Raw genomic sequence first — 12,159 nt, forward strand, 5'->3', positions numbered from 1 at the left:
ACAATTTTCTATGTTTGGTCTACATAGATTCTCATCTTTAACTTACATAATCAAGTATATATTTCTACTTATGATTATAACAAATCATGCATAGTAGAAATAACGTCAGCAAGAATGTAAGTAAATTTAGCGACTGTCAACGATGTTCAGAAGTACAATAGGCTCACGAAAACTTTGAGCCAAAGATTAAATTTTTGAAAAACAAAGTTACTTTCTATGAGAAGTTAATTATTTTCCAAATTATAAGCAACAAAATATTCATGACACCCCCTCTAAGATCATTCATCTTCATTTTTCAAATTCCGCTATTTTTAAATCAAAGCTGTTAAAACATAGGATATGGCACCCCCTCTATTTTTCTTTTACTCAATTAATAATTTCAAAACAATATCCAAAATTGAGAAATTGTGAAAGCTACTGAATCAGTGATATAAATCGAAAACGCTTTACACAATATAGAGGATAAAAATTAAAACAATTTTCGTGAAGACACCATCGACTAATTCACTACTCAAACGATCATATTTGATATCAAGATAAACTACTAGAAGCATCAAACAAGTATTTATAAAATTCTCAAACATTTTCTTTCACTCGATATCGTTGCAAGTTGCGAAAGATTATATACATGTTATTATTGAAGAAATTCACCAAGTTTGGAAAAATTTAACATGTTGTCACTAATTCATTCATGTGGAAATACTCAAAGTTCAAGTCACCTTACGGTAAGATTTCAATATTAGATTCAAATAGTTCATCCATAATGTGTAAGTTGTATTATTGAGGTGATAATCCAATGCAAATCCGATGTCTACTTACTCTTGAATCATTTTGAAATCCATTTAGTGATTCAAATGACAACAAGGTACATGACTAATCTTATAGAACCATATATCATACTGCCATGACAGAAATTTGGAAGATTAGGTAGGGGAATATTATCCAAAATAAAACGAGATTCGAACAAATTTTTATCCGATTTTCTTGGTTAAGACCGATAAGAAGTTATACAGGATTAATGAATGGTTCATGGAAAACATTGTTGTAACAGAAAACAACAAACAACCAACTGAAGTGTGAATAACAACAAACTTTACACACTTAGCGTTAAAAGAAAACGTATAAGCCTTCAATTTTCACTGCTTCTCCATAGGTTAAAAAAAAAACGTATGAAAGACTTGGAAAAAAAAATGTATGAAAGACTTGGAAGAAAACAATTGAAACTCTTTAATCATTTGTATAAACAGCTAGGTTCCTTCATTTTTGAAGCTCAAGCATCGCATCGGAGTAAACGGTGGAAACCTAGTATATTCAAATGAGTTGCTTCAAAAAAGTAGGTTACTCGGCCTTAGTGGGTGCGTCATTCTCTTCCGTAATCGACGTCGTTTCCTCTTTTAGTAACTCGATATCAATGTCCCCATCCCTACAGACATAGATTAGAAGCGTGAGTCTTCAAATTACAACAGACGAGCGGTTTCACCATTTGGACTCACAGAAAGGAGTTGAAAACCCTTGCAAGAATATCCACGATACATTTACTTGGTTGATCAAATAAATGAAAACATGACCGAGTGAAAAATAAAAATAAAATAAATGACAACATTACCTCTCACGTAGGTCTCCCGTGCATGAAGCTTCGGCAGAAGAACAGTAGCCATCACTACCGAAATCTGACCAATCTGGCTGATTAATTAAGTGATCATGAGAATACCTTTCATGTAGGTCTCCCGCATGCGAATCATCATCCGAATCACCAAAATCGAACCAGTTGTGTGAGTCTTCATTCCCAGAATACGCATCGAAGCAGACGTCTGAGTCATCATACGAAACTCTGTTGTTAATTACGAACGATGGGAAAAAAGGACGCTTTACCTTACGCTTTGCCAATAATGCGCCCAAGGCACCCGAAACACCAAAACCGAAGCAGTTGTGTGAGTCTTGATTCTCATAGAAATCAATGGGGGTGCTTTGCATGTCACATAAAAGCTGAACGCTTCTCCTTGAAGGACTCGACCTAAAGAAACACAACTTAAATGTAAAACTAATATAGACATATAAAAGGTGAAATAAGATCCACTCGTACGGGGACAAATGAAGATTATGGTATAAACCTGAAAGTTGCGATTATTTCAGAATTGGAAGCTGGGATTATTTCAGGTGTAGAATCATCAACAAGACGACTGCTCTCTTGTTCACTCACACTAGCAAGGTTACCATCTGATGCGGATCTTTTAAGGGATAGCCTATAGATGTGAAAATAGTATTGCATGTTTAGAAAATCTAAATGGAAGAAAATGTATTTTTAAGTGGTCAAGGTAATCAGCAAACGTACATTGCGTTTTCATCCCTCCCAACATTGACATTCTGGTCAGAATTTAGCTCCCAAATTGCAGGCTTACCTTGTTGTGGCTGGAAATGACCCAAGAATCTGTTTTGTGGTGTATTTCAAATGCTCAGAGTATATACGTACGGCAATAAAAGTTGTTGAATAAAGCACAGCAAGTGGAAACATACATGTTTATCGCGTCTTGCTTCTCGCCATCGGTGAAAGTGTTGCTTCCGTAGCGTCGAACTGATCTTATCAAGTCACTGGCTTTGACAGCTGGTTTCCAGTGGCCTTTTTTCAACCAAAATATCTAAGTATGTAGCAAAGCGTTTCTATGAATACAAGAGTACATATTCATCAAAAAAAATTAACATGAAGATGGAGTAGTCTATACCTTGCAATGAGAGAGAGATCCCCCATACTGGAGAGATAGTATGTCACCCATCATCTCATATAGATCCATCAAATCAACAGCCAAACGGTCATCCTGGCCAATCTTTGGTCTACTGATCAACCCCAATGCGTTCAGTTGATATCCAAGAGCAGCCAAGCCATATGAATACTGCGCCACATTGGTGCGGTCCAAGCAATCAATACAATTGGTTCTGAGGACACCTTTTTGTAGTTTGGTTTGCTTAATCAAGCGGTTCTCCTTATCATCACCAGGTACAAAATTTGGTGATAATTGTGAATGGAAGAAGAAGCCTGTTATTCTCAGTGAATATTCAGTCAATCCACCAAGTGATTCCAGCACATCTATATCTTTACTGAAAATATAAAAGTTATTGTAGAGTTAGAATCATATATGTAATAAAAACTAATAACAACGACGACAAACTATTTCAAAGAAAGAGATAGAGAGAGATCAAGACCTTTTGGAAAGTTTAGCTAGATCCAAGTGGAAGAATCTCAGACGATTCTCAAAGGACAAATCATTGTTGATAACTTCAGTTGCATCAGAAAACATTCCTCGAAGTGTAGACTCTCGAGCTTCCTTTTCACGACCCTGTTATATGAACCATAAATGTGGATGCCTTATAAGGTTACTAATTTATTATTGAGTTAAGTGTGCGAGACTGCAGAATCAATATTGTACGACGTACCTTAATCAAATTTAATATGATTATTGGGTTTCCATATCTTGTCACAAGGTTATCAAAATGAAGCCTGGTAGCCTTATAATTTTCGTCACGTCCTGACACTGAAACATAACAGATACACTAGCACAAAAGAATGGTGGTGCATTGCTTACAAGATAGTAAACTAAGTGCATGTTTAACGCTTCTGACACTTACATCTGATCTTAGGTTTAACATTTAGGAGTGAAGCTTCCTGCGACCAGAAAAGGGGAATAGAGCCTCGGTGCTGTACAACAGAACTTATTTCCACTGGGCATCCTCCAGGGAGATCTTCAAACACAATCTGCTCAGTCTCAACATCATTAGCTACTCTTCCTTTCTTGTCCACACCACGTTTATGGTACCTACATACCAACGGAAACGAGACAATAAGGAAATGCAGAAAGCGTCTTAAGCTTGTTAAATCTAAAGGCCAATGCAGATATTCACGAACTCAAATTTATCCAAACCTTGGGCCAGCATAGAGACGTGAGCGCCTAGAAATGAGCGTCAATTTAAAATCCCTCCCAGAAACTGAAAGTTTTGCCTGAAACCGAAGATATATGCAGATAACATTTACTTACAAACAGCATCTGTTTTTGATATCCAAAACAAAAGAAACTCTCATTTGTCCGCGAGTTCAGCATGGAAATGTATGTGCAGTATATACTGATGAGAGCGCCCTCAGTCCTCAGTGGTGCCAAGTAACATAGACAGATCCACTGTAAAGAGTTTTGGGAAATATGGTGCTTTTTTCCCCAAGAGTTTTCTGTGATATGGCAACGCCTCCAGATCTAATTAGTTTGTTGAGTTCTTGGCTTAGAATTAGAAAATCTTCTCTCAATCACATACATACTCCATCCAAGCGACATACCTGTTTGAAGAAGCCATATACTAATGCCACGGTCCAGACCGTGTTATTCAGATTACTGATTCCACGTGTCAAGAACTCGTTCCAAACAAACATCTTTTCATAGAGAACTGGTCCTGTCGTCTGAACATCACACAAGTTCCTTTGAAGGCTACGCGTAACATTATACGTGAAGCTGAAAAAGAAGTCCTTGGTAAGGTCTATTGAGCATAGAAGCTTCTTGTATCTATGTTATGAACAAGAAAAAACACAAAACCATCACTACCGTACATAAGTATCCCATCGACAAAGTAGATTTATACGCGGACTGGATAAAGCACCTGTTCTCGCTTTTAGAAGAAAATGTATCAGTTTGCTGCACACTAGGATGTGGAATAGGAATCATCTTGGTCTTGCTGATTCCATATATAACATGGCCACGAATTTCACCAATCTGCTTTCGCTTCGTGATAAGCAGCATGTAATACGGCCCCAAGAATTTAATGAATCCTACAAAACTCGAAATCAAATAATAATATGAATCATGGCAATTAGTAACAAAGCAACAATCAAGAAATGAACTCTCATACCAACAATTCCGTAACAAGAAGTGACGAATTTAAGACCACCGGTCGCTAAATTCCCTGCATGTAACCGCCTCAACAGTGCAGAAATCTCCCTTTCTGAATACGTGGTTGAATCTTCAACAATGTCTAGCTCGGTAGGTTCTGATCGATCAATCTTCAATACTCTCCATACCGTCTTACTGTTGTTTCTACCAACAATGTAAACCTTCTGCCACAACAGCAAAACCAAGTCATTGATAAAAAAACCTCAATGGACAAAGGCTATCATTCAATTTGAGTGCAATTCATTCAAAGTTGAACATAAATCAAATATCATTATAAAATGCTTCAGAAAAAAAATATATCATTATAAAAGAAATGAAATGAATCTAACAAGGCTGAATTTTTATTTACCGATTGGGTTTCATAAAGTCTGAAATTCTTCAAAGAAGAGTTTTGTGGATCCATTGTGTCTAGTTCTTCATAATTCTCCTGTCATGATGAATTTTTTTGATAATAACCAAAGAATGAATTAGTCAATCAAAAATCAAAACTTTTCTTCTTCTGAGCGTCTTCAAGCTCAACATTTTCTTCTCATCACTCAAAAAAAAAGCTAAACCTTTCTTGATTTCAATCCTTAGCAAACCCACAAATGTAAGGGGATAATGAACAGAAATTTGCTACCAAAACAGAGATTTCTAATGAATAAATGGTCTGAAATGAATCAAAAGATAGAGAGAAAATTGGAAAGAAAATTAGATTACAAGATTGGAACTTTTAGAGTTTAGTCAATGACAGCAAGACAAGAAAAAAGAACAAAAAAAATATACCCGGGAAATAAAGAGCTGTTAAAAGATTGATTTCACTAAGAAATAATTCTCCAATAATGTTGTGCATACCAACTGACTTTTTAAACATTTCCCTCTTTGGGACAAATGTGCAACACACCTAAACTCAAGACCCACTGTGTTTAATTTTGTATCCCCTAATAGGCCAGTAGGCATCAAGCGGTACTGCAAGGCTGCTAATGGGGTACCATTTTGTTTGGGGGTGTACCAACCCAAAGGCAAACGTTTTTTTTGTCCTATATACATATTGATAAACCCCCAAGCAAAACGGTATCCTATCAGCAGTCTTGCGGTACTGTGGCATTCATCACATGATTGATGATTCACATATATGATACGCTGAGATTTATACGTGGCTTCATGTGGTAATCACCTGGATATCTTATAGGGTAAATGGCCTTGGACGGAATATGATGAAAAGAGGCTTTGGCGATTTAATATGGGAAAATTGGGAAACTGCCCCAATTTGGACTGCAATCTTGGAAAACTGCCCCAACGTTAAAAAAAGTTGGAAAACTGCCCCACTGTTAAAAATCTCAGTTAACTCCGCGTGTGCGAGTTCTCACGTGCCAAAAAAGACAAAAATACCCCGAATTTCGAGTTCAATCGAGATGAAATTGTAGTGCCAGTCAGTTTTCCAACTTTTTTTGTCTTAGCGGTTCGGGGTATTTTTGTCTTTTTTGGCACGTGAAAACTCGCACACGCGGAGTTAACTGAGATTTCTAACAGTGGGACAGTTTTCCAACTTTTTTTAACGTTGGGGCAGTTTTACAAGTTTGCAGTCCAAATTGGGGCAGTTTCCCAATTTTCCCATTTAATATCTACAGACGAGTGACGCAAATTAGCGATCTTCCAGTGGAGGTAATGCAAATTACCACATAAATGGAGATAACATTTTACCAAAAAGAAAAAGGGGAGTATTATTTATTGATAGACTACTTATACCTAGGTAGCAATAGTCAATCCTAAGGACGGAGCCAAGACTCAAATGTCATGGGGCTTAAGTTTTCACTTGACCTAACCTCATTACCAATCAAATTTTCAATCCTATCATGCAAGTTTTGTACCCACAAAACTTCAAAATTACCAAGACAACAAGCTTATTTTCAATGAAATTCAAAATCTTGTGGAGCCGATACTCCCCACAAGCACCCTTTGTCGTCGCCTCTGGTAAATCCGAAAAACCACAACCAAAATATTGCTTCACAAAAGGTATAATTTTTCATCTAGATTTTATTTTGAAATTTTAATCTTAATTTAATTTCTGATTTGTTTGTTTACATCAGCTTCCCAAAATGGATCCAAACACCCTTTTGGGTCAGGGGTTCTAAGAGCATTAACAATTTTACTTTCTATAGTATCTATAGATCTTCGTTTAATTGGGGGACCCAAAAAACAGTTAAGGGCTCTGACCAATTTATACCTACACCAAACATTATAGTGGGGTTCCAAAAGGTGGCGAAAATAATATTATGCCCTTCTCTAATAACTAAACTGAAAATTCTATTAACCCTTAACCCAAGGTCCCCAATTTCATTTCCTATCTAAACCAAAAACTGTTCTTCTCCTCTCCTATTCCTCTCTCTGCTCTCTCCCCCCCCATTAACGACCCGATTTTTTTTTCTTTCAACCGATTCGTCGGAGTAATCGCGATGCGAAAACTTTAATTGACGATCAACTTCTTCTACAAACATGGCACGTACTAAGCAGACTGCTAAAGAAGCTATTCAGATCCCTAATTTGGTGGAGGCAGTAAACACTAGGGTTTATGTAAAAGGAGGGACGAAATCAAAAAAGGCGGAATCGGAGAACTATAGCTCCAATCAGAAAGTATGTGAAGTAAAACCCCCTAATTTAACTTGGGTTTGCGTTAGATTTTATATGCTGATTGAAGAATTAGGTTTTTAACCGCAAAATTGCAGTTACAGTTCAAGGGTCATTAATCACGATGTGTTTATTCCCTGACAATTTTTCATCTGCATGTTGGTCTTATGAAAAATCTTTAACGTATAGGCTGAAGGGAATAACGACCCTAGAGCTTTTTTTGCAAAAAATTTGCCCTAGATTAGAGTCGTCCATTTAGTATGTACATTGTTGACGACTCTTGATGACGACTCGTTTTATAAATCAACGACTCTATACTATGCAAAACTGCCTCTCTGTCCAAAATAATTACAGGGTCGTTAAGTTTTATATATATATAAACCATTAACGATTTTTCATGACGAACCTTTTTTATACCCTAACGACTCTGTACTAAGAAAAACTTGCTTTTTGTCCAAAAAATCGATAGGGTCTTCATCTAGAACCATTAGAGTCGTCATTAGGTATTTTAGAATCGTCATGGTTTAGTTTGGGGTCGTCGTATGTGTTGAAGGGTCGTTCATGTTTATCATATTTTTATTGACGACCCTAAATATGAGACAATGAAAATGATGTCTTATTGATTTATGTTATTTTGTCTTTGGAATATTGTAGCAAGAAGAAAGATAAGAATCATATGGTAACTCCTCCTTTAAGACCTCCCCGTCATGATAAATACTTACTTGTCGGCCCATTACATGGAAAACGTCCAAGTGGGGTAGCCTTCTCTATCGGTGAACCCAGAGATAAAGGTAATGAGTCTTCAGATTCGTCGACTTCATCCTCTCCTTTTGTGTCTGCTTCTGGAAGCGATGAGGAAGAAGAACAAAAAGAAATTCATACGAGAGGTGAATATGATGTTGATGAGGATGATGAAGATGGTAATGATGGTAAAGGTGGTGATGGTCGAGGTGATGGTAAGGAAGAATTGTAGATTGAGGAGGAGGAGGATGAAGTGATGATGATGATGATGATGAGGAGGAGGAGGAGGATGGAAATGGTGGTGGTAGTGGTGATGAGGAGGATGATGGTAATGATGGTCAAGGTGCAAGTGGTGATGATGATGAGGAGGAGGAGGAGCAAAAAGAGCAGGCTATACAGGCTAAGAAGAAGAAGTCAGGTCCAAATGCACCCAGTGCGAGACACATTCCTGCCCAACATTTGCAGCTGGAACATCTTCGTGGTGGGAAAGCTGTGGGAGAACCTAAAGATGGCTGCGAAGTTCTATTTGGATATAAGAGCAGCTGGGCTCGTATCATCTATGAGACAATCGTAACAATCGAAACTTTTCTTTTCATATGATTTGGTGATATTAAGTTTCTTATTTATGATTTTTAATTGTTTCTCTTTTGTAGGATCATAAGAATGCCATACGTCTTTTTGGACGCCAATCTTCATATGTAAAACTGTCAAAATGGTCGCTAGAAGGTGAATGTGCAAGAGTGAGAGAGATTGTTGAAAAGTCAGGTTTGTATGCTGCGGTTGAGAACTCCGTCATTACGTATGACAAGGTGGAAGTATCATGTTTCACTGAGAGGTTTTATGGTGAAACCGATACATTCCTATTTCCTTTTGGCGAGATGGAAGTGATTACAGACGATGCAGAACAGATTTTAGGGTTGCAAGTGGAAGGAAAATCGAGCGGTGAAAAGTTCAAGAAAAACCTACCATGGAATGAAATTTATGCACTCACCTTGAAGTTGTTTGGTTGGGATGAAACGACGACATATGCGCAATTTGTCCGGGAAAGAAGTACCCAAATAAAGAATTCAAGCTTAATCCCCTTGGAAAGATGTATGCTGGTTCACTTAAGAAAGACAGAGACATAATCTCCTCTCTGATTTGGAAGTTCGTGCTACGGCGGCCGCATATCTGTTGTACGTCCTTGGTTCTGTTATATTTCCCGATAGCAAAGGAAACAGAGACAGCGTCAACCTTCTTCAGCTTTTGGATCCATTGGACGAGGTGAGTAGGTACTCGTGGGGGACTGTCATAGTGGCACATTTGAATGAACAGTTAGCAAAGGCATCCCAGGAACGAACTTCTCAAATTAATGGGAATTTGGCTCTACTTCAGGTAATTGGAGTCATTAGAATTGTTTGATGTGTGTATTATTTTTTGTTTCATATTTTAAGATTTACTGTATTTGTTTATTGTTTTGGTATTATTTTAGGTGTGGATTTACGAGCATTTCCCTTCGTTGATCAAAGACGATGAAGACGTCGAATTGGAGTGAACATGGGACAATACTAAACCAAGAGGAACCCGATACAAGTTCAGTGGGTCTCAGGATAAGGAGAAATCGCAAAAGGAAGACTTGATAGCCATGCGCCATAAATTGGACCACATGACAACCGAAGAGGTAAAATTTGATCCGTATAAGGAAGATAGAGATGGAGGAATCCAAGATCTAGTATATTACGATGGCCCTTTGTTTTACCCTTACGGATATTCAATGTATAATCCAAATAGAATAATGCGTCAGCTTGAGTATATTCAAGATTCACCAAATGAGGATTATGTACCACCGTTCAAACACAAATTAGACAAATGCAAGGCGGACGGAAAAACGTTGAATGTTGTTCATGAACCTAAGCCCGAGGCCAAGCATTGGAATGATAGGAACAAGGGTAAGAGGAGGGTAGACATCTCTTTTGGGGAGCATGTGAATGAAAGCCACGAGGTAAGTGAAGATTACATGGCATGGTACGAAGGCTTCTCTCACCCCCGGGTGATACGGATAGATACTACTATCGGTAAGAGGAGCAACAAAGCATCCTCCTAGGCTTCTACATCCAACACTAGAGATTATTCTACCATTCTTAAGCTTGTGGTAAGTATTTTTCTTTGTAATCTTGTTATTCATTTACCTACAAATATAATCTTGTTAATATGCATTGGTATTTGAATGCAAATAGAGGGAACGAATATATTCTTATCAAGGCATTTTGTTGCTCGGACGACAAAGGAGAAGTGGTACAACCTGAGCGACATCGTAAGTACGCTGATTACTGCAATCACATTAAAAATCCCAAGCGAATAAAATGTTTGTTGATCTGGCTACGCAATGTAAGAGGACTAGGAAAAAAGCTAGCCAACTAAGATAAGAACGCGCTAAAAGGGGTGAAGGAAGCGATGATGATGATGATGAACAAGTTATCCGAGAAGAAGGTGGTTCTCCAAGGGGAATCCCAACATAGGGTCATTATAAGATAAGAAAGTCATCATCAAGTCACGACAGTCAGAGAGGTCGAGGCGGAGGTCGAGGCGGAGGTCGAGGTGGTACTCGTGGGAGAGGAGATATTTTATAGTTTTAGTGGATGAACTTGAACTCATGTTTCTTAGATACTATGTGTTTAGTTTGGATGGTTTTTTAAAATACTTTTGCTTTCTTAAGAATTTATAAGGATGTTTAAAAGTTTTTGTCTTTAAATGATTGTAGAAATGATGACGAGCCTCACATTGGAAAGTTGTAAATCATTGTCAATGTGTTGGACTCGTCCTCAACATACTTAACCGAATAAATACCCTAGCGCAAACAAGTTCCCAAAATATTCCCAGTGTAATAGTCGTCATTGCTAAACTGAGCAGGTTGACGACCCTCATACACACAGATTGATATAACTGGGTGATATGTAGAGTCATCTGTATAATATTTTGCAGATTAACGACTCTAACCATATAAAATAGTCGTGATTATATTAAAATTGTAAACTAATGACTCTTTGGAACCAAAACATCTAGGAGATCAACAAGAAAATGACCTCTTAGAGTCGTCAATATTATTATTATTCAAATAACGACCCTCTTAGGGAGAGTCGTCATACGTTAATCTGGTGGATTAATGACTTTAAAAAAATGAGGGCTATTATAAAAATTATGATAGAGTCGTTATTAGGTATATTCTATAAGTGGACGATCCAGTTTTGGAACTTTAAATTGGAACGAAAATGGAATTTGATTTTATTAAGAAAATAACATTACATCAATCCCGCATTACATAAGAGATAATATGGGTATTCTAGAATCTGACACATCAAATGTTCGTCGATGAACCTCCTAGCACGTCGGTACACCGTGGTATATTATTTGTGGTGAATGAACCTAATTTCCCCATTACGAAACATCCATAGCCCATTGAAACGTTCCAGCTGAAATTCAATGGATTCTTAAACTTTAATATGCGAACTTTTAACGATGCTAGCTTTTAACAATGTGAACTTTTAACGACAAATATTATCGGATTACTTACTTTTTCCCTAAGAGGAGCTTGTGGATTATGTTCGTACACCATATTCCTAACTTTAACATACTCTCGCATTGAGGTTTTCATGTAGTTGAATCGAAAAGCCAAGTCTCTCCATTTGCGGTTATTGGGATTCCGGTTCGCCCGTTGAAGAACTCTTTAAATATCTTCCAAAACATGGAATAGATTTCATTCGGACGTTCACGAAACGTATTAGCAAACGATTTAACGAGACACAAATCTTCATACGGTTCCCATTCCGCCATTGCCACTAAAAGTTGAATTATTTTGGTAGAAAATGGAATGTTTTGGACCATTTTCTCAAGAGGAGGGGGTTGTATT

At 37.5% G+C, this 12,159-nt stretch overlaps 1 protein-coding gene across 1 annotated transcript; it reads right to left on the reverse strand.

Annotated features, from left to right (window-relative positions):
• Positions 1-1,935: 1,935 nt before the first annotated feature.
• On the reverse strand, positions 1,936-5,328 carry LOC113340379 (phosphoinositide phosphatase SAC2-like; the record flags this gene model as incomplete). Its single annotated transcript, XM_026585581.1, has 13 exons — positions 5,275-5,328; positions 4,885-5,089; positions 4,636-4,804; positions 4,319-4,541; positions 3,915-3,991; positions 3,622-3,809; positions 3,430-3,527; positions 3,199-3,332; positions 2,721-3,093; positions 2,515-2,636; positions 2,333-2,428; positions 2,112-2,243; positions 1,936-2,014 (listed from the first exon to the last, which is right to left on the reverse strand). Coding segments are annotated over exons 1-13 (1,950 nt in total), but the record flags the coding sequence as incomplete, so codon positions are not given.
• Between the last annotated feature and the right edge of the window lie 6,831 nt (positions 5,329-12,159).

Source organism: Papaver somniferum, unplaced genomic scaffold (genome assembly GCF_003573695.1).
Source record: "Papaver somniferum cultivar HN1 unplaced genomic scaffold, ASM357369v1 unplaced-scaffold_21, whole genome shotgun sequence".
NCBI lineage: Eukaryota > Viridiplantae > Streptophyta > Magnoliopsida > Ranunculales > Papaveraceae > Papaver > Papaver somniferum.